The sequence below is a fragment of the Pempheris klunzingeri genome, chromosome 10 (assembly GCF_042242105.1).
Source record: "Pempheris klunzingeri isolate RE-2024b chromosome 10, fPemKlu1.hap1, whole genome shotgun sequence".
NCBI classification, from domain to species: domain Eukaryota; kingdom Metazoa; phylum Chordata; class Actinopteri; order Acropomatiformes; family Pempheridae; genus Pempheris; species Pempheris klunzingeri.
Window position 1 is genome coordinate 10,371,321 of NC_092021.1, and position 24,097 is coordinate 10,395,417.

At 42.8% G+C, this 24,097-nt stretch overlaps 1 protein-coding gene across 2 annotated transcripts in view; it reads right to left on the reverse strand.

The window, feature by feature from the left end:
- LOC139208397 (neuropilin-2-like) overlaps positions 1-18,744 on the reverse strand; it is a 91,569-nt gene extending 72,825 nt beyond the window's left edge. For both annotated transcript variants that reach the window (XM_070838065.1, XM_070838064.1), the window contains exons 1-2: positions 18,295-18,744; positions 6,582-6,762 (exon numbers count right to left, since the gene is read on the reverse strand). In XM_070838065.1, coding sequence (XP_070694166.1) covers positions 6,582-6,762; positions 18,295-18,370 — 257 coding nt within the window. In that variant the 5' untranslated portion in view covers positions 18,371-18,744. The remainder of the gene's footprint in view (positions 1-6,581; positions 6,763-18,294) is intronic.
- Positions 18,745-24,097: the final 5,353 nt, after the last annotated feature.

The following is a 24,097-nucleotide window of genomic DNA, read 5'->3' on the forward strand; positions in this document are numbered from 1 at the left end:
AAGTTTATGTGTGTGACCCACACATTCACCCTCTACATAAATGATGAAATTCATATACCTGTGAAAATGCAGCCATAGTCAGTCTGTCACTGAAGCAATTAATAGAGAGTGAGGAGGATGACTGACCTCACTGTTATCAAGTAATAGGCCTATTACTGCAGACAGATGGACAGTGTGTGTGCATGTGTGTTTATGTCTGTGTGTGTGTGTGTGTGTGTGTGTGTGTGTGTGTGTGTGTGTGTGTGTGTGTGTGTGTGTGTGTGTGTGTGTGCGCGTATGTCTGGCAGTAGTCTCCGGGACAACCAATCGATTCCTCATTATGGCTTTAACACACATTGATCAGGGTCAGTCCTTCAAATACACACACACTCACATGTACACACATACACATACACACACACACACACATGCAACAGTAACAGACATTGATCAGGTATACCTTCAGGGCCACAGGGAGTGTCTGTAAATCAGACCACTAATATTATCATTATTACCTGTGTGTGTGTGTGTGTGTGTGTGTGTTGTAGGAGGAAAAATATGTTAAAGTTTGATAACAGAACACACACATTGCACAGGATGTCTGACTGTCCTGTCCTGGAGATTCATGAGAACATCCATAACAATACCTGGCACGGTGAGGTAAATAACACACACACACACTCTGCAGTAGCAGAGAGATATGCACGCAAGTTACTGGAGTACTACACACACACAAAGTGAAAAGCAGGATGTCACAAACAACTCACCAGAATAATCATACACACACCAATACACACACATTGAGTAAGTGACGCAGTATTAAAGTATAAAAGCCCCTGAAGTTGATCAGAACTTTGGAATTGAATTGGAACTGAACATTGAAGAGCTTGTGAAGCTGTGTTGTATTTAATAAAATTCCCAGAGGCTGCTGAAGTTGGTGTCCGGCTGATTCCTTTGATTTTCCACAACAGTGTCAGACAGAGAGGATTTCCGAAAGTCGCCAACTTGTAGATTAACAAGTCTTCACATTTGAGATCCACAGGACTGTGTCCAAACTCAGAGTGACTGTGTAAATGTATCCACCACACAGTTTGAAACGAAACCCCAATGAAACAAAAAAAGTAGTGTCCATGGGGTGTACATTACTTTCTACCAGGAATCCCACAGTTATCAGTAAGTGTCAGAAATCTCCATTTACTTCTCACTGAGTGAACTATTGAGCGTCTATTATGCTTGATAAACGGTGTGAGGTCTTGGTTATACTGGACATGTTGTAAGCGTTGGGAGGTGCTTTTTTAAAACTTACAACAGGTTTGAGCTGTCTGGAGTTCATGCACTCATGCACGGGGCATATCTCAGGATTTTGGACAAAAGACTCCACATCGCTGCTGCTATTTCTCTGCTGTTGAATTGGGAAAAAAACAAGACGCCTGCTTGACTAAACTATCAACCCCCAAAGTGGAGGAAAGCCTAACATTTCTTATTGCTGACCAGCAGGCTGAAATTGCTGTTGAAAGAGATCACATGTAGCTCGCTGCTGTCTGATTTACATTCCCTAAAAGCAGCTACACGCCTATCCCTGCAATAAATTAGGCAATGCGGTCATGGTAACAATTAAAACGGGTAAAAGCATAGTTTGCATTCAGGCATCTAGAGTCATTGCTGCCTTTAATTTTAATTTATCAAGAGCAGGTAAATATAACTCAAGCTGTCTTGCCCCACACTTCTGGATCACAAGGTGTTCTCTTGGCTCCTGCCTCTGTAGCTATTTAATGACATGCTCTTTCAGCTTTGTGCTAGGATGCTTGTCTGGACGCATGACTCTCCTGCTGGTAGAGTCACTGTGATATTAATTCAAACATGCAGGCAGCTGCTAAATGCCCACAGCTGGTAACTGAACATCCACTGTCACTCCAAATGCTGTTCCTCTCTCTGTCATAGAGTCTCTTCATCTCTCCCCCGTACTTTCTCTTTTTTCCCCCTCTGCCCTAAGGCCAGTGTCACATCACATCACTCTACCTTTTCCTTTTCTTTTGGTCCTGTCCCCAGGACCTTTGCCTGCCGGTCAGGTATGTCTGTACGTGTGCATTTGATCAAATATTCTACAAGTCCTATCACTATGCAAGTATTGTACAGGCAGAGTATGTTTTACAAGGTTCATATTAAAATAGTTGTTACACTTGAGTCCTGTGCAAAGATGGGTTACTGTGAGAAGAGAAGAGAAGAGAAGAGAAGAGAAGTGAAGAGAAGAGAAGAGAAGATGGACTTAGCCAGCATGAAGTTAAATGATTGATTGATACACAGTACAAAGACAAGGTCTAAATCATTAGTGAAACCATTATCGTTGACTGCAGCTTCTCTGTCATATAAATCACTTCTTAACTCACTGCTTTACTCCACACTTATTGTGTAAGTCACATAACCGTGAAACAGCCTACGTGCCTGTCTGCTTGTGGTGCTTTCACTGTTTATAAGTTTATCCAAGAGCCCAAAAATCATTGCACTTCTTGTTTATGCAAGTGTATGTGAGCCTTATACTGTACGTGTGTGTGTGTGTGTGTGTGTGTGTGTGTGTATATGTGTTTGTCTGCATGTGTGTGTGTGTTCCTCTCATATCAATATTACAGATAGCATCTGACTTGGGTGTGATATGATGTAAAGGAGGACTGGAGAGGCTGGAGAATGAGGAGAGGATGAGAATAAGAGACAGACATATAGAGAGGGGATTTAAGTGATGGATAGATGCAGACGGAAGGATAAAAGAGGATGAAGACAGATATAGGCTGAGGAAAAGTCTATGAATGATAAAGAGAGAAGAACAGATGCAAAGAGAGAGACAAAGGAAGAAGCTGGAGATGAGAAAATAAGAGAAAAAAGGCAGAGAGAAAAGGAGAGGAGAATGTGGCATTTGGCCTGCTGCCTGTGTTTTCTCATATGCAACGTTGAATAATGATTTGGCCTACAAAAGATTGGCAAGCTGCAGAAGGATGATGGTGAGGAGATGAGAAGGACGGAAGGGAAAGAAAGAGGGAGAGGAACTGGGAGGAAGGAGAGAGGGGGGCGGACATGAGGAAAGGGGAGGTGATGAAGTAAGATGCACACGGGGAGGTGAAGGGAAAAGAAGGTGGGACAGAGGAAGGTGCAAGAGCAGATGAAAGATGATAGATGGGGTCCATTGGGCAGTGGTGAGGGGGCGGGAGAGGTGAGGAAGGGTGAGATAAATGCAGGGGAGAGGAGAGGGAGAGAGGGAGGAGGAAAGGGGAGAGGAGAGAGAGAGAGGAGGTAGCTGTCAGAATGATTTGAGCCTGGCCTCAACGGACCCTGACGCTGCACTTTTCCCTAAGCAGCTGTGTGTGTGTGTGTGTGTGTGTGCGCGCGCATGCACACCTTCTTTCCAAATAGAGAGCTTGCTTCCAGAGACAGTGCAGTGAGCTAAGAGGAAAATGTGAAGTAGACAACCAACCGCTGCCTCCAACGGCGAAAAGGGGATTTTTTTTTTTTTTCTTTTGCAGTTCTTTGACCGTCACTATTTAACTAACTACCACAATGAAAATTTAATATTGCTTTCTGTCAGATGAATTCGCATCATAAATATTCATCATTTGAAAGACGTGCTATCCTCTGTTCCACGAATACAGATACAAGGAAATTAAGTAGCTTGTCTTTCCAATACATTTATGGAAATCTGTCCGAGAGCTGAACTTGTTGCTAAGGAGTGTTAACTAAAAGTCACGCCAAACAGAAGACCCTTTCAGATTCAATTAAGTCGACATCTCTTTAACAGCTGCACACCTAAGATCTTCAAATAACCGTCACCGCAGATAGTGGTGGATGCAAAAAATTAAGTCCATCATGTGGTTTTGATCCAACACGAGCACTACTAGATGTTGATAAGTGAAACCTGTCACCAGTTACAGATTAACGTGGTACCACGGTGCCGGTCATGTGATGGAAAAATAGGGAAGTCGTGGTGAGTCATGATTGGCCATGGCTGCACTAGTCTTAGTAGGGGCACAGGCATCTTTCAGTCTCCCTGATCATCTGTCTCCCTTCCTCCAGCCCTCTCGTGGCGCTTAGATTGCCACTGTATATGAATCTTAATGAAAACATCTCTCTCTGTCTGACCACCTCCCCATCGATTTTGCCTGCAGAGCCAGCAGAGTGCTTGACAAAATGTGATGCATTATGGATTACAGATTACCATCTTAAATTGCAATCAGGATCATAATAGATTAGATTGCTTCAACGTAGTGACATAATAAAACAAGCCTTGTTGGACCGTGCAGATTCATAATAGTGCAGTTTGTGTGTGTGTGAGTGTGTCGGTAATGGTTTTTTACGAGAGACAAGGTTTGAGGTTTTTTTAATATGGCAAAGATAGACAGAGAGGAACCGTACTGCCTGTTCATAATGTAGTCTTTGTCTACAAACATAGATGGCTGCTTTGTCTCAATAAGATGATTGTGTGTGTGTGTGTGTGTGTCTGTATCTTTTCCCCTCTCCTTACACTGAGGATGAACAGCAGTTTTCTGTTTCTCAAAGCTGTAATCTACAAGCTTGAAAAAAGAAACATATGGATAATGTTCTTATGACCATATTATGACAAATCTGAAAAATGTCAAATATAACAATTAGAGACAGAAAAAAGAAAGAAGAGGGGTAAAAGTTCAAGAAAGAAGTGTGACAGCCAGAAACGGAGATGGAGACTGAAACAGAGACAGACAGACAGACACACACACACACACACACACACACACACACACACAGACTCTGCGTCTTCTCCTTGGCCTGTGTGCCCTCTGAACCTAACAGCTCAATTTCAGCCTACCCCTGCACACACACACAAACACAGGCACACACGCTCCAGGCGTTGGACGCCTGTAGACTTAAATAGCTCTGCACAGTAGGACACCTGTAAATAACAGCCTATTAGACTTGAGATGTTACCACCAACACTGCAAATATCTCACTCTTATTGGCACGATTCAACAATCACTTCTAAAAAATACAGTTTGTCATCACCAGAGGAAAACTGGAACTCAGAAATTGTTTAGACGCACAGCAAAAATCTTAAAATATAGAGCAACCACAAATACACACATGCTTTATGGGTACACCATGATGAATAAATCAGAGCTTGTTGTTTGTAGCGGTTCAACCACAGTTTCTCCTCCTGGGAAACTACTGGACTTTAAATGGATGTAAGAAATTCAGAGAGACCTGGGAAAGCAAGGCAGTGGGAGAAAGATGAGGGGGAGAAGAGGGGAACGGTGGGGTAGACATGAAGAGAGAGAAAGCGTTGGATGCATCAAGCTGATCAGGGGATAAGACTTGCAGAGTAAAACTGAAAAATGACGAGGATGGGGAGACAGACAGAGAGGTATGTTTTTCATTTCCACAGCACAGTGCAAAAATAAAGCAAAACAGAGCAGAGCACAGCAGGCCTTCAACCTTTCAGCCTTTCAACAAACAGCCCGCCGGTGAAATATTGATGCTTCAATTCCAACAAAGAAATGTCTGAATGATTTTGGTACATCTGAGTGGGGAAATTCACCTATCCATAATTGATATGGCTGAAATGTTAATAACTGGGTGGGAAAGCACCGGAACAGAGACATAATGGGAGAGGGGGGAAAAGAGTAAGTGTGTGTGCGTGTGTGTGTGTGTGTGTTCTGTATCTTTCTGCCCTTTTGCCTGTGTCAGTGGGTTTGTATCTGTGACCCTGCATTTTAGAAAAGCACATCAGTACAAGCAGTTATATGTTTTTGTATTTATGTGTCTTCTGCTCACATAACTAGCAGTTTTCTTGTTTCAGCATCTTTCCAACTTTTTTTTAATTTTTTTTGTGTCATCCAGTAGTTTTTTTTGTTTAACTTATTTAATTGGTTTAATCATACAGATATTCAACTTGTAATCATATTATTTTATTTTTAGTGCATCTTTTCAGTATAATTGCCATTTCATTACTGTTTTTTAAACTTTATGAAATATGCGTTCGCTTCTTAACCAGTATATTGCTTCCCTGCTAGCATTTTTCCCTAATTTCCCAGCATGCCTGTCTGCCTTTGTCTCTGTGTGCTGTATTTTTATTTCACGCTCCAGAACTGCCTGCCTCTCATTCAGTCTCACCATGTGACCAAAGCCAAACACCCAAAAACAATGATGGACACTAAATCCTCTCATCTCCGTTAATTCTTCACAAGTGTGAAAAGCATTTTGGAGGAGTAAATGTGTTGTAATTAGACTTTGATAATTAGAGACAAAGGACCAAGGGAGGTCCCAAAGTGATTTTTATGGGCTAGCTACAGCCAGAGAAACAGGAGGAGAGTGGGCTGAAGTTCACCAAATACACCCAACAACTCTCACACAGAGACAGGCTGGTGGAGGCAGAAACTCCAAAGAGACAGTGAGAGGAACTTAGAAGTTTTTTCCACCGCGCTGTAGTCAACACTCCTCACACTTTCCATCGGTTCTTAGTTGCAATCTAACTTCACATGCAATCAAAATCTTCACCCCTCTTCATTAACTCTTTAATTCTCCAAATCTCTTTGTTTGACGGCCATCCCATGTCTTTGAAATCCATCCATCCATCCATCCATTACCTGCAGTCCAGTTTCTCTATCTCAAAGTGTGGGTTGAAGTTGAGAACGATGCGTTGAGAAGGCTCAGGGGCTGTGATGACCCAGCGACAGTTCTGGTGAGGTGGGTACTCCAGTGGGTAGCCGGGGGTGGTGATGTAGCCGGCATCGCTGGCATCTAAATAGCCACCACATGGCTCAGACGCTGGATGAGGAGAGGGGGATAAGCAGAGGGCGGTATTAGAGAGGGAAATCATTTATATACAAGTTTGAGAAAGTCAAGTGGATGCAGACATATGTTTATATTTTATGTGGCTTTGGTCATCTGTATGACCCTGTGTAACGTATGGAAGTACTGAAAGTGTTTATAAAATCATTGCATGCTTAATCTTTTTCCATAGGTTAATACACATTGGGAGAAGGTCATTGATTAGTGTTTCCGAATCTGATTTAAAAAATGCTGAGACAAGAGAAAGGAGAAATAAAAGGGCAGACTTTTGAGGCAGCTGTCAGAGGAAAGGTGAAGAAATAAATTACTACTGAAAGCCAAAGAATATTTTATTGCAAGACACTATAAAAAAAACGACAGATCTGATAAACCTCCAAAATGAGCGTGTATACTGGAATATATACAGCGGATATAAGTCTAGACCAGAGTAGCACCAGGGTCAGCGATGCTTCCTTATCACAACTGGCCATGAGGACGTCAATAATCTTTACAAATGCATTCAAATAAATGTTTTACATATTTGTTCATTAAGCATGATTTTACACAGGGGGAAAAGGGGCAAAACTGATGAGATAAGAGTTGTGTTTGCAGAGACAGGATATGAGAAACAAAGAAGTGTGTGTGTGCGTGCGTCTACGTGGATGTGCTGTCAAAGGTCAACTCAGCATCATGACACACAAAGACTCCATTCTGGCCCATGAAGACTGACACACACACACACAGAGTGATCGAGACCTCCAGATGCCACAGTTACTGTCAGAGCGCGGATCCACTTGTCAGCCGTTATACGTCTGCGTTGTGTCATGAACAATGGCACCCGTTCACTGCTGCAGATGTACACTGACACTGATGGGTAACTCACGTATATCTGTGACACCCAGCGGCATAACACACACAACTCTACTGTATTACATCTATGGCATCTATTGTACCCCATGCTGTCTGCCCTGTTTGATGGACTGTGCAGACTTTCTACATGAGCTGAACTTCCTCATTGTCGCAAAACTTATGTTAAACCATCATGGTGGATATAAAGAGTACCATCTTTGTTAAGTCCAAACACTTCCAACACAATGGCTCAGTATGAGCCACAGTCTGCCAGGAGAGACTCAAGAACCGAGGTTATGAGGTTGCTCATTAAACATCGCCAGTATCACTCCGCCAATATAATAACATAAAGTCTTTCAGTGTTTGCAGACAAATTACTAGACAATAAAGTGTCTTAAACGTAGTCTTGGTTAAGGCAGAAAACTAAAAACAAGTGCTTGGTGTTTGTTAAGTAGACTATTATTTTAAAGGAACTGTTCCTGTATCCAGGGAATTATTTCTGCACAAAACCATGATTACACTGTACATTTGGACCAAAGCAGATGAATTTTCAACAAATATTTTGGGCAAAATGATGGCCACGGTGGACTAGGTTAATAAAAACAGCATCTGTGAATGTCAGCTGCTTGCTGGGAAGAATGAGCAAACCCTTAGATAATTTCCTGTATATGGCAGAAAAAAGCAAACTCACAATGAAGCTTCTGACTGTCTTCATTTTTTGTTTCAATCAGGCCTAAATGCCTCAAGGTACCTTTGTCATAAACAAAAACAAACAAACAAACAAAAAAACCTGAGTAAGTCAGTGTGAAGAAGTCATGTAACTTCTTGGTCTGTGCCACCGTCTAGCCCGCTGTGCTGTGACGTTTTATTTATTGCCACTGTGCTGAGTGGGGCGACATAGCCAAGTCAAACTACTCAGCAGAATATAACATGTTTTAATGCTATAAATAGACTGGCTACTGTAAACCTACTCTGAGAGGAGTCACACATGCAAACATTAACACACGCACACAAGGCGTAAACACTTTATCAGACACCATCTTTACAGCAAATTTTAATAGGAAGATAAAACAAACATGCAGCATCTAATCTCACTTTTTTTTAATATGGCCGACAATGAACAATGCATATACAGGTGCATATACACTCACACACTCAAAGGTCAGCGTGAGAAGATAAAAGCAGAGGTCAGATCCAGTACACAAAGTGACACTTGGCATCTATACCTGCTGTCTACCTCACACTGTCTGCAAACAGTTTGTGGTCACCCCTGAGTATCTCTCTCTACAATTCTCCCTCCTCTGTCATGCTGTGAGCCAGCTAGTCCTGTCCATCTCCTCCTATCTGTTTCCAATCTCCCTGGTGACATACAGTAATACAGGAGTAGAGTTACAAGGCCTATGTAACCCGGCCAGACGCATTTCATCTCAGCACCACCTGGATTAGTGTTTAACCACTCTGGAATCTCACAGCACCATCAGCCAAACACTACTTTTAGCACAGCGCTTAGCTAACTGTCTCTAACAAAGTATCTGGGTTATGCAGAGGCGATACAAGGGGGAAACATCGAGGGTTGTTGGAGAAATTAAACTGATTAATAACCTGTTGCTTGGGACTCATAATGCACGCTTAGTTACTATTGGGATAGGTCCCAAAATGAGAGGAGAACAAATGTTTACTTTAGATTCAGTCCCCAGATGAGACTCTGAAAACGACAGTAAAGGTTTTATTCTTTTTCACAGAGGACTCATTTGCTCTTTACTTTGCTTTATCTTTCATTCAGTCATCTCCTCAATCAGCCAGTGGACATGCAGTAGAGGGGGTACATACAATAAAATCAACATCCATCCATACGATCAAACTCAATCCAGTTCAATAAAACCTGCCTTTATTACGCTTAGGTCTGCTTTTTGTTGAGATTATGTCCGAAGGATTAAGTTTGTATTTTCTGTTGATAAAGTTTGGGGGCATGTTGATAGCATACTTTGCTTTGTCTGTTTTTTCTACATTTTTACTCATACTAACTACCCCTCGGCTCTACTCTCCTCTTCACTGGCTTACAGCACCTCCAGGAGTCTGATGAATAAAGCTGGTGTGATGGAGAGGCAGACGCTGTGTGTGCATGAAGTATTGTGTCTGCTCTATTTTAAGGGTCTATCAATCTCCAAACATGCACACAAACACACACACACACACACACACACACAAACTCACTCACTCACTCACTCACTCACACACAAAGTCATTCAAAGATGATCACATCCAAACAGAGCAGGAAGTGACACACATTGTGATCATGAGTGCATGGATGACATCACATCCTCTTGAATGGAGTGTAAAGTGAATTTGATATTTTTAGTGTATTTGGTTTGTGCAAAGACACACACATAGATGCACGCTCATTGAAGAGTATGCTGATATTGAGCTCATCACTCTTTATACTGTGGAGTTCCTGCAGTGATAGACCAGTAAGCTGGAGTAATGAAACATTTCTCTTTCACCAAGTACAGCAAACTGCCAGCTGTGTCTCTGTTTACCATAAAGTTGTATAAATACAGTTTCCAAAAGTAAATCTATAGCGACGCTAATTTGTATTCCACACCACAGCACCCTGACCTGCATGCTGGGAAGAAAGTGTAATGCCTGTGAATGTGTGTGTCAGAACAGAGGAGATGCTGAGTTGGGGAAAAGCCTGAAATTCATGTCAGAAATGATCAAACAAGTAAAGTGGCAGACTGGGGGAGAGGGCGGGGGGGTGGGGGGGCGGGGGGACCAAAAGAGATGCGAGGCAGAAAAGCTGATACTGTAGGTGTTGAGAGGAGGAAGAAGAAAAATCATTACAGTTGCTTTGAGTCTTCAAACATAATTTGGCCCATTGGACTGCATCCCCAAATAATGAAATGATGGCACAAAGCTGCAGAAAGAAGATCAAAATTGTAATACACTATAAGCATCCTTTAGAGGAGCATCATACCGAACTCATCATGTGGAAATACTATTTTCTTTGTCTCCGTTTGTCTGTCCCTCACAAAGGACACAAACACTTCCCTCCTCTTGACCCCAGACTTCAAACAAGACAGCTCTCAACCACATCAGCATGTGCGATCTTCAGGGAGAGCTTCTGTTCAGACCAGATATTCACAACAAATGCACAAACACAAACTGCTGAATATCACTTATTCCCCTCTAGCTCAGACATCACTGAGTTAAGACCACACACGCGCACACACACACACACACACACGCACACGCACACACATGCACACGCACACACTCACACAATAAGCAGCAGTAAACGGTGCTAAGCAGTCAAGCAGGGATATAAGACAGGTCACTGCATTATTTATGGCTCTCTGCCACATTTAGTATTGCATTCTGATTGTACCTATTCAGCAACTTTTCCCCATATGCAGATACCTCAACAAACACACACACACACACACACAGATGCAACCATTCAGAAATGTAATAAAAAACTTGTACAGAAATGCATTCACAACAACATGCGTGCAGAGGGGCACACACACTATGGCACAAAGTCCTGAACATGTAGAAAAACACACTAGCTGAAGTTGAACTAGATCCTTGTTTGTTGGCCCCAAATGCAAATTTTCTGACCTTGTTTCTAAGCTGTCTCACAGATTCATTTTCCCTCTGAGTAGAGAGTCGAATTTGGCTCTAAAGAAACACTTTTCAGCATGTCACAATCGATTTGCTTGTCTACAAGATCTCTGCTAATGTGTTGGACCAAAGTCCACATTCATTTCAACTGGCTAGAGCTTGTAATGAAAGAATTAGTAATTGTAAATAAAATGCTTTGGGTTATTTGGCAGATCAAATTATTATCCACCAATTCTGGCCCTAATAGGCAAAACAGCACGACATGTCTCACATTCTCATTGCTGTGAATTTGTTGGAAACAGGTCCTTGAAATAACAGAACTCAGTACTCTGACCATCTGCATCAAAGCCTGAGGGAAAAATTCCAATTTCCCCACAGATTTCTATGCATTTGTTACAGTTTACAATGTATTTTCAGTAGAATGACCTTGTTCAAGCATTGCTGCCTGACCTTTAAACGGTAGAAATACAGATACATTTGTAGTTAAAAGCTTTTGTGTGACTTTGGGAATATAAGGAACACTGAAAATAACAAGCTGAAATGTCTTCTTTGGATCACAACCAAGAAGCTTTTAGTCACTGAAACCTGGGAACCCTCAGGAATGGTCAGAAAGAGAGCAGAGAGAGAAAGAAAGGGAGAAGGAGGCAGAGCAGGATGAAAGAAAGAAAGAGAGAGTAATGCCAGAACATCTGTCTCTCATCATCTGAGAAGAGAAAGTCAGCAGCTCAGAAAAGCCCACTGGACAGAAAACACAACCCACACACACACACACACACACACACACACACACACACACACCCACAAACAGGTGGGGTTGTGCTTTTCTCCAGGTGCCCTGCATTAAGCCACAGTGGAAAACTACAGAGAGAAAAAAAGAGTGTGTGTTTGTATGTGTGTAAAATAGAGAGAAGGATGGTGGAGGACTACAAAGGATCTGCGGAGTAAAAGGAGTGAAGGGAAAAATAGAAAGAAGAAAGACAAGGACTGGTAAAAAAAAAAAAAAAAGAAGGATGTGTGTGATACAGAAAAAGAACTGACACGAGAACAAGCTTCTCAACTCAGGAGCAAAGACACCACCTGATCTGAGGGGCTGCAAGATCAATAGCAGAGAGAGCGAGCAGCAATGACTGACTCAAAGATAAATGAAGGAGAACAGTGTGAGGAGGAGAAGAGGGGGACAAAAAGAACTGCGTAACAGAAGATGGTTCATATAATGACTAAAGACGAAGAGTCTTTCGTTAAGTTAATTGGTTTGGCATAGTCTTATGTTCCCATGGCTGGACATGGCTGAATCTCTCACTATAACTATAATCACATGAGCCTTTAATGGGCCCCTGTATTACTATCTGATTTCGACGCCCTGTAGAGCAGAAGGGCCCCATGTTACTATCTGGTTCCATTAACTTCAGCTGACGTTGTGTTTATGCATTCCTATTCGAGATTACCTTTAATCACACCTTTGAACATGGGGTCAAATGCTGTGCTAAACATGAAGATGCCTCGGATGACACCACCTGTACCTGTTTGTATGGAGTTTACAATTCTGTCCGTTCAGTTTTCAGTTGCTGCAAAAGAGTGTGTATGCTCGGCCAATCAGCTCTATATAGATAAGTGAAGTAACCCCTAGGTGCTGGTGCAGTAGCTTCAAGGCACCCTGAAAAAACTGATTTGAGCATATCCTCAATGGAGTCCTATCTCAAGAAATGCCTCAGATACTGTAAAACAAGCCAAGACCACAGATATTCACAATGTTAAACATATAAACATATGATAAATATAATGTTGCATACTGTTCTTTACTACATCCGAGCACAATCCTGGCCGCATCTTTGGATTTTAAAATGTTTTAAAACTGGTGAATTCCTAGCAAAGGCAGCCTCGTTAATGCCATACATTAGCTTTTAAGATGTGTGTCGAGCTTTATGCTTTTCCCAGCAGAGAGAACAAGGATGAGAAAACATAGATTGGCATGGATTGACAGAGAGAATAGACAAGGGTGAAGAAAAAACAAGAGGTGGATGAAAGAGTAAAAAGATTTCACACCGTGCAAAGTGGAGCAAAAAAGAAGGTGAAGGAGGTTTCTTAATCGGAGCGAGGGAAAACACTGACACAGAGATGTGTGGAGAAAGAGACAGAGTGCGCTATTAAAGGAGAGGTGAAGTGCCGTGAAGAGAGGAAAACAACAGGATGATTCAGCGTGAAGGGAGAGAGAGAAAGGAAAACAACCTGTGGCCTCGCACGGCGCTGCTCTGGAGGGACCAGCGAGGACGCAGAAAGCTGAGCTCACACACAAACACTTTTCTTTTCATGTGAGGGCTTTATAAAAGAAGTGAGGGCAGGCAAATGTCCTCATTTGAAAGATTTCCATGATCCCCCTGTCCCTCTGAGGACAATTGTTCTTCACAAGTGTACAAATACAAGAACAGTCTCTCACACACATACTGATTTCGCCATTGTCTCTAATTACTCCAGTCATTACCAATGGCCAGTGAAGACACTAGAATACTAGCAGTTTACTAATGACATGATAACTGTAATTAGAACATCCTACTGGTCCCACTAATTGTCCTTTCCCTTTTACAGATGAGAGGGAGAGAGAGAGAGAGGGAGAGAGAGAGGGAGAGAGACTGTGCCCAAGGTTAATTAGCTTGATGTTTATTCGCTCACTCCAAACTAAGTTGTTGATGTCAGTGGACAGTCGTTAAACTGCTATTATTCTAATGATGTCGCCTCTTTTGACTCCCAAATTCCTTTCATTCAAATGTTGTGCAGCCAATTCAAATGCATTCCTGTTTTTATTACTCAGATGTGCCTCAAAAAGGAGGAAAAAAAAGGAAAAGAGAAACACAGCAGTCTTGAATCACAAGATGAATCAGGATAACCCTTAATCCTGAAACCTGGTGGAAAACACCCTTCTCTGCAGGATAATTAAAATGAAATTAGTTTTGAAGAAAGTCTCCAGCAAAGTGTCACCTGCCACAGATTAGCATACCCAGTTGTTACACAAGATTTAAATGTACCCATCACAGTAAAGGAGGTGCTTTAGTTTGAATTAGCTGCTATTCTTACATACATTTCGTGACCTCTTTGTGAACCAAACTTCTAAAGTTTGTCCCATGGTTTCAGAGAAATGGCCTCCGTCTCTCAGCTGAAAGAAGACGCTGAACATCAGTTATAATGTAACTCAGTTCCTCTCAATATTGTTATTTAGAAAACGCTTTTTCCTGTATTATAATCAGATTAATAATGTGCTTTATCTTGACCAGAAACCCTCCTGTGCTTGACAGAGGAGAGGAATAAATCCGGGTTGGTTTACTGCAGGTGGCTCCACTCAACTACTGCTTCACACTCTGCTGCTTTCCTCTTATTTCACTAATGCCCCCTCTCACCCCCCCCCCCCCCCCCCCCCCCACACACACACACACACACACACACACACACACCCACCTCTGTTTATCCCTCCCCTCTCTCTTCTGCACTTCCAAATGCTCAATATACAGCAGTCATAAAGAGCAAATCGTGTGAGGGAAAAAAAACAATCACGGAAAATGACGAGAAAATACGGCAAATACTCTGAAATCCACTCATCCATATATGTTTGCCTTAGGCACTAATTGCTCCTTCTTTTTATAGCCAACTGCAATACAGTTTGCTGCTAATATTGATCATGTACTCACTCACTCGCCCTTCTGAAGTAGGCTTGCCAAACTTTATCTGCAATGAGTGAATATCCATGGAAACACAAAATTACAGTGAAAGGAATGACTACAGTTAAAATCATATTCATAAAATACAATATCTATGATATTTCAGGCTAACAACTGATCTCTCCTAAAGCAAAGTAATTACAGAGAATGACTGCGTTGGTGGCGGTGTGTCAGTTCATTATGCAGGGAGCTAAAGCAGGGTATAACCCCACTGTGTGAACAAATGAAATGGATGGTTTGCTTTATTGATGGCCACTTGGAACTTGCAAAGCATTATGACCCACACCGATGTAACATTTAATTATTACTAGCTGGCCCGGTGCGCCAACACAGCACCCATGTGTTAGACTTGTGGCTAAAGCTTGAGCCTAGAAAAGAACTAATAATCAAGGATACATGCTGCACGTTAACTTCAACACCAGCAAAAGTCTTACTGTAGCAAACACAACTGAAATGCGACCATTTGCAGAATTAGTGAACCTCAAAACGATGCCTCCGCTGGTTTATTTCTCCATGTGTAGGTGGAGTTCTTGACTTTTTCACTCCAAAAACAGGGCAAGGAATTTCTTCCTCTTTATTTCAGACTGTTAAAAATCACATTGGATTTGTTGGAGCCATCAAAACCAGTCTCATGAACCAGTCCTTAGTGAATACCTGCGAGCAAGTCAACCTACTGCTTGCTCACTTCTCACACTGAGCATCACAGTGAGTCTGTTTCATCATCCAGCATATTTGAGCAGAGACACTATAGAGGCAGACAGCTGGTCTTGAGTGGCCAATTATGTCCGTTTATCTCCCTTCCAGGCGCAGCTGTGATCAAACGGAATGAAGAAACAGGATCAAACAGCGAGGCTAAAAATCATTCTTCCGTTTCGTTCGCTTCTTTTTGCAGCTTCCCTCCCGTTTCTGTCTCTGTTACTTCCTCCCCGTGTGCTTCCTGCCTCTCTCCATATACACACTTCTTAGTCTCACTATGCTGTCCTTGCTCATTTCTCCGGAGACAACGGTGCAGAGGCATCTGTAAAAGTTTACTGCTGAGGAAGCTTCATCCTGCGTAGCCTTCTGCTGAGTATGTGTGTGTGCCCTGGTGGTTCTCAGTGCGCTAGAGAGATCTCAAAGGGAGCTTGAGGGAGTCTCCAGAAAAATCAAGGTTCGTCTGACGCCCCAACAGAATATCAACAAGTGACCATGACAAAATAGGTGCCTGTCAGTGCCTTTTAGGAAACAGATCGTGGTCATCTTTAAAACTAGATGTACTTGGGGAAATATTATAGTCAAAAAAAGCAATGCAGAAGATAAATCTGTGGTGTTGAAGTTAAACCCTAAACATAACTAAACATAGACCCTTTAAGCTGTTATCCAGACGACCAGCTGCCATTTGCCTGGATAGGACAGTCTCAGAGATACTATGGATTCTACACACAGTGTCAGCAGTTGTCAATTATTTGTACAAATCTAAACCTGAACTGATTTTGTCAGATTTTACTGAACATGGAAATCTCCAGCCATTGCAGCTCGTTTATTAGCACATATATTCTCACATCAGAGGTGAAATGTGATGTAAAGAATGCCTCCTCTGTGCTCTCTGTTCACTGTTTTTCTCCAAGCAACATTTGGCAGACAGGCCACTCAATCCAAGTCATGAGATCTACAAAAGCCTCCTGAATAAGCCCTAAATCAATAAAACCTAGAATGCACCCAACTTCCCCACAGCTACACTTTCTTAGTTCACTCTTTTGCAAACGCACACACACACAAATCTCAAAGCAGGAAGAGATTTTAAGAAAATGATTCTGGCAAGTTATCTGTTTTTTTATGGGCATGGACAGCAGTCTGTTAGGCTGTCAGTCTTTTCCAAGACACTAGTGGAAATGGAGCTTAGGTGTAAAATATAATGTAAATTCTTAAAGCTCATGAGGTTTTTAAAGCAACTTGTCACGTTTCAGCTCTGGCTGAGACACTTCAAGTTACCCATAAGCGCACACCTGTGGCCACTTGGCAGCGAATTTCAGTATCCATGGCTAAACTTAAGAGTCATCACACATGGGGTTTTTCAACTAACAACAAACAATACTTGTCATAAAAAAGAGTTTTCAAGCGTCCGCTCTGTGCGTAAAGATTGGTTGTAAGCGCGCAGAAACCGTTCAAAGCCCTACGTCAAAACGAGCCAGCCTTTTTTTTTTTTTTGCAACCTTTAATCGGGTGTAAATCACAGATTTTTAGCCGTTTCTCTCATCACAGCCTAAGGCGAACTGCTGATGGGTGTTCACGCAGACACAAACGCCGTCGCGCACACGGACCGGGGACGTGACAGACCCACGCAGCCTCGGGCGCTGGAGGCAGGACCGGACGGGACCTCCGCGCGTCTGGAGCGCCGGTGCAGGTCTCCGGTAGACGGACACAGAAGCCCGGTCTGGTTCACCGCCACCTCTTCGAACAACCGACTGTAACTAACTGTACAGGGGAGCCCTGTTGCATGCAGCCGGTAAAGGTCTCTCAGGGAAAGTGGTGAGACTACATCACACCGACACCTTCAGAGATAAAACAAGCGCAATAAAGTGGCTATAAACTCCAGTGAGCAGCCTCACAGACCGCTGGCCGCTCACATTAGTCCCGATAGAAACATTGCAGGCACGTTACAGTGATTTTTCTTTATTAAACAGCTCTCCTGAGAACGGCTATTGATTGCGCAGCAGATTAAATTCAACAGAATATGGTTAAGATGTTTTTCAAGGCGACAAAAATCAATATCGATTCCGAGTCAACATCCCAGCATCCTCCAGTTATTATATATGGAGTTGGACGATGAAAACGTCACCTGTAAAATCATCGTGATCCAAAGTTCTCCGCGTGCAGAAAACAGTAACCCCGACGCAAAGCCAATCAGGACATTAATGAAGGCTTTTTTTTTTTTTTTTTTTAAAGAAAACATAACTGCTTTTGTTTGTGTTCTCACTCTTTACAATGTGTTAACTCACTTTATTCACTTTACTTTGTCGCCTTTGGTGCCGACCAAGCGGGCCAGTGCAGAGATAAAGTAGCGGGGATCTCCCTCCTACTGTAGTTGTGCAAAAACTGAACTTGTGATTGTACGTCGGCTCTGTAATTCTGAAAGCATTGTTTGAAAAGGCAGTGAAGGAAATGTGGTTGCAAAAAAACGCGTTTAGCTTGGTTTCTCTTGAATGTTTATTTTTAACCAGTTTTCCTCAGCGGCCCACCCAACCTCTAATGCGTCTGATAGACGTGTGATGTGGATTAGGAAAATAAAAAAAAAATTCCATCCGTTTAATTTCCATTTAACACCTACGTGTGACAGTGTGATTTGAGCGGGCAGCAAAAGTGTCAAACTTACCTCCTTCCTCTGCTTTGACTGATGAAGGACAGAGAAAAGCCAGTAAACATCCACAAAGCCATATGAATAAATCCATCTTTTTCCTTCGGTTGTGGAGTAAAAAAAAAAAAACACCTCTTCTCCTCCACTGGTTGGTTTTATTCTGTATTTCTGAGACAAAGCTGCAGTCCAAAGTGTCCCTGTCCTCTCCTTTTCCACTGTCCTCTGTGTCTTTGAGGCGCAACACAAGTGGTGCCCAAAACTGCACCACAAACGCCGGGGTTGCGTTCACCGGTCTTTCCAAGAATATCGCGCTGGTTAAACGCCGTTTTACGCGCTTTGTCAGCGTGTGCTTGTGTTTTGGGGGACACTAATCTGCCAAAACTTCTACTCTAAACGCATTTTAAAGCCTCAAAATCCATTGCGGTGCGCGCAGTACAGCAGCACTGTCAGTCTCAACGCGCGTGGGAATATAAACCTCGTCGACACACAAAATGATAAATGTCAAACAAAGTAGAAATCACTGGCTGAAAGCACCAACGGGGACCAACGGGAACACCAGCCAACAACCAACAAGTTCGACAAAAATCTTTAAGAAAAGTAACACGACTGTTTCCTCTTCGTCTCGATAAAATATCCAAAAATGTTTTTCTCTCGTTCTCTTTCCCAATTGCGCATTTGCATGTGAGAAGCACGCGTGATTAAGAAAGGAAAAAATACTCTCCCATCGGGTTTCCTCTTAATTCACAGTCCGTAGTTGCCCAAAAGGTAACACAAGATCTCTTGGAGGAGGCAGCTCCGGTGTGCGTGCGTAAAACTGATCGGGAGAGAATGAACATGCAGCCTCTCCGCTCTCCTCCTGCAAACTGTGCGTTTCTCCGCTGAAACGCGCACCTCACTGCCCGCTCCTGCTCTCCCTCTCTCTCTCTCCCTCTCTCTCTCTCTCCTTGACGCCCAGTGGCTATCTCTCTCTCTCTCTCTCTCCCTCTCTCTCGTTCCCTCTCCCGGTGGCTCCGGCACTGCGCTCCTTCCTCTCCGATCTCCGCCGGGTTTGTGGCAGCAGGCAGGACTGCTCACTCAGTCCCCTGTCTCCGTGTGCGTGCACGCCGTGCGCGCGACCGTGTATCGGATTACAGTAGGCACCTCGGCCCGCCTCCATAGAGCCCCTCACTGATTAAAGAGCAGTTTCATCTCCCTCTCACCCTCTTCTCCCTCTCTCTCTCCCTGCCTCACCCTCTCTTACCTCCCTATATCTCTATCTTCCTTTATACCAAATTTCTCCATCTCTTTCTCCAGTTTCCCTCAGCTTGCCTTCCTTTCTCTATCTAGGTAATTCCTCCTTTCCACTTTTATTTGCTCCCCATCTTTGTTCTTTCTTCCTCCACCGTTCTGTCCGTCTCCACTATTCAAAAGAATAAAAGGAGGTGGAAAGAAGAAAGGCAGAAAACAGGGAAAGCAGAGGCCCACATCACAGCTTTATGAGCTTTGTAGCTGTTCTGGGAGCTTTAAAAGGAACCTGGTGCTGGTTTACAGCAGAAACACTCACCATGTGCACGTATAAACAAATCAGAATGGAAAGACATCTGATGATCGACTTAATAACCAATGATCAAAATGATCTTACTATGAGTTAAGATAAAGATTAACAGCAGAATTTTAAAGATGAACTTGTCGTATGGAGCAGCCACTGTGCTAATGATGCTTCAGCTCTTAGATGCAAAAATTCAAACACACACAACTCCATGCACAGACACGCACACACTCGTCTGCAGGCCAAGGCAAAACGCTGTTTACCAAGGGCACATGGGTCAGTGGTGAACAGAATCTAAACAAAGGGAGGAAGATGAAGACAGCAGTATGATGCTGACACACACACACACACACACACACACACACATCTTCTCTGGCTCTCTCTCCCTCTATCAGCAGCATAATACAGGGAGGATGTCAGCGGGAGGTGTGTTTGTCGTTGGTGTTGGCCTGTACGAACACCAAAGGCTGTGGTTTGAAGAACTAACCAAATCTTGGCTCTCGCTCTGCCTTCCCAGGACACACCCTAACACACATTCACACACAGATACACACACAGATACACAAACACATACACACACATACAGGCCATAATGACACAGCTGAACTCACCATTGACCGCTCACTAAAAATCACGTTGTGCACCGAATTATCTCGTGGGAAGAAAATCCTTTTTGAACCTCGTCTTATTTTATGGCAGAGAAGAAAATCACACGATTGCTGATGCTGACAGTTATTTATAGTCCTTTGAACTTCTCTGACACAAACTTTTCTGAGAACACAAGATCTTAAACAGTGACATATGATTACTTATTTCACTGATTGCAGTCCTGACAGAGAATCGGTTATGTTCTAATTTCCTGGTCGGATTTACTTTTACTCTAACGGCCAGTAGGCAGGTGAATCACTGGCCTCAGTTCAGTGACATGTGACACACACCCAGGCACACATACACACCATCAAACTGTCACTGAGATGTTTCCTAGCATCTCTGGAGGTCTGAAGGTATTAAGTTCTTTTTCCATGACAGGTCTGTGTGTGTGTGTGGTGTGTGTGTGTGTGTGTGTGTGGTGTGTGAAAGAGAGAGAGAGAGAAACAGTCACAGTAGTCATTCCTTGGGTCCCTCTAGTCGTACGACCTCTGTAACCTGTCCTTCTCTCCCCTCTTGCTCCCCTCGTCCTGTGTATTTCCACTGAAACTAAACCCACCCTGGCCAGCTGGAATCTGTCTAGTGATGAGAGCGCAGAGAAATCACATGCTAACGTCAGTGTAACATTCCACTGAGCCGCAGTTTGTAGAAATGTCTTATTTTGACCTATAGAAAACAGGAGGACCTTCGGCTCTGGTGGGAATCTACCCGAGATGTACATCGCCGAATTGCTGCTGATACGGTTAAATCCTATAATCGTGAAATTGTCAACATTTTAGGAGCAGCATTTCTGCAGTGGTGTTCTTCAGTCCTCAGAGAGCCATTCAGTCCAGTGAAATAATGAAAATAGTGTAATCCAGTTTTGATTTCACATTGGATCAGAGCATGCTGAGTGCAAAATAGTATCTTAAACCTTAGTATCCACGAGTTTGTAGGGAGACTTTGGACAGGAAAAGTAAGCAGTAACCTCTCCGAATCACTCCGACTCCACACCAGCCCACCACATGGATCAGAGCCTGCTGGACTTTCCCTTCACGCATTCTTGCGTATAACTTGCAATATGTTGTGCAACTAGGATATGCTAATAGACGACACCTTTTCTGCTTGCCAAGCAGTATACTGGATTTCCCAGAAGTCACCACTGACATCACTGAGAATCCATTTTAGAGAAATGAATAGAATAAGCTGCTTGTGTCCCAGTGTTCCCCCCCTCCGACTGAAAACTACCTTCACACTGCTTGCATCATATGTTAAGATGGATTTGGGGAGCTATATTTAAGTGATGTCACTCTAGTCATATATCTTTACTTGGCATTAAAGTGATGAAACAGCATGCACAAAGTCGTAAGTTGAGTAACATACACACGAGTTGGAGAATTTATCACCACCAAAACACTGCATAGCAGTATACAACACTCTGAGAAAGGATTTAACAACTTTTGAAAGTCACGATGGTGGCAAACGTTTTATATTTTGTCAATTAGGTAGAGGTAAACATCAGAAACACACGTTCATGTTGCTACCAGTCTACCAGGTATGCGCTTGCATGTATTTGCTTGGCCACTGCAGCGTTTAGCCACATGATGACCCTGCATCGGCACCCTCACTGGACTGGTCTCACTCAAATGAATGACAGGGCGCAGGGCCAAAGACGGCCCGAGCGTAGCCTTGACAGCCAAATATGTAAGACGTTATCTGGACCAGCAGATGCTCGTAGATGTATTTATAATAAATAACTGCACCCGCAAACACATTTGCATTACACCTCACTTTACCTATTATAGTAGCAATTAACGCTTTTTGTGTTTCCTTTAAGCCTGCAATTTTTTCTGCTTTCAGTCATTTAAAGGAGAGAAAAGTGAAACGCAAATAAATCTCTATAAAACATTTTTGATTGTGTGTGTGTGTGTGTGTGTGTTGCAACAGAGCTGTGAAGCCAGTAGAGGGTAAGGTGATCCTTGCTCTGCGTCAGGGGAAGAACTTGTCTGCTGGCCTGTCGACAAGCACTACTGGCCCTGTCCACACCTTGCAAACACACTGCGTCCTCTATCACTCTCTCTCCTTCTGACGATTTGGTGCATTAATTTCTTTCATTTCATTGCTTCCTAAATTTGTTTTTGCCCTTTGGCATTATCTCTGCTATGTATCTCTCATTTTGCCGCACTGCACATGCTTTCTTGTTCACTCAACTTTATTTTAAACCAAATGTTCTTTTTTTTTTGTCTCTTCTTACTCGTTTATCTGCGCTTCTCTCATTGTATTCGTCTCTCTTTCTTCCCTTCCTTTCATTTCCTCTCTTCTCTCCACACATTGCCACTTTATGCCCCTCTAGGGGACAGAGTGGATTCACTTTCGGGAGTTAAGCGATGCAGACCAACTGCCTTGAGACCCCCCACGCATGAAGCTGTTTTTCTTTTGCTTCTCTTTTTTTAAATCAGCAATATCAGTGTTTTTGCAAAGGGCCCCCCAAAGCAAATCTCCTTTATAGTTCCCTGAAAATCAAGTCAGCCCTGGCCACACCAGAAACCAATAAAAGCCTCTATTTGACCCAATTCCAAAACAGCATAGGCCAGTTACTGCTACTACTGAAGTAACTGAAATATTAACTTTAAATCTAAAGTCCATGCTGAACTCACATTGCACGTAAAAACTGTGCTATCTAAAATGTGAAGAGTTTTTGCAGAACGTCACTGGTCTCCTTCACATTGTTTACCACCATATCAGTTTCTAAGGGCTCTTGTAATTTATGATGTAAATAATATGGACCTTTGGCTCAGCAGCCAGATACGATTAAAAGTAAAGGGACAAAAACATGAATATGTAATGTGACACAATAACATCAGCACATTTCTAAATTACGCTGCCCTCTGTGAACTGTATCAGGATACTTACTCTTACTCTTGTGTCTATACTGTATGTTTATACATAGCCTTATCAGATCTAGCTTCAACAAGTCTCTTTAATGTTAGTGCTACCAAGTAATCCCAAAGTAATCACTGAAATGTTAACGGCCCACTGAGATTCCTCCCGTTCCTCCTGATTACTACTTCTTCCCTCCCCTCCTTCAATCCATCTTTGAGCTTAATGGCACATGGAGAATGTGATGATCTCAGAGGGCCCAGCAACGCTACGTCCGTCAGCCTCTCCTCACCTCGGCACATATGTGCATGTGTGTGCCTACGTGTTTGTGTATGCGTCTGCATGTTGGAGAGCTAGAGGATTTCTGAGTGCATAGTTGGAAGTTAACTTTGGCGTATTAGATATCTTTTACCTGTGTAAGAGTATGTGTAGTGTCAACCTGTTGGCACCTCCAGACTCCAGGGACACTGCAGTGGCTGTATTTTGTCCCATTTTTCACCACGATCCAATTTCCTGGTCAAGATTTCTCCAAGCTCCCTGATCATGTTCTCTTCTCTTCTAATTCTCCATAACAGCAAACCCCCTGTACACATATAAAACAAAAATATTCAACATCTCAGACGGACGGATGGACAGACAGACAGACGGTTAGACAGACAGACAGACACAGACAGATAGATAGATAGATAAATAGATAGATAGATAGATAGATAGATAGATAGATAGATAGATAGATAGATAGATAGATAGATAGATAGATAGATAGATCGATAGATAGATAGATAG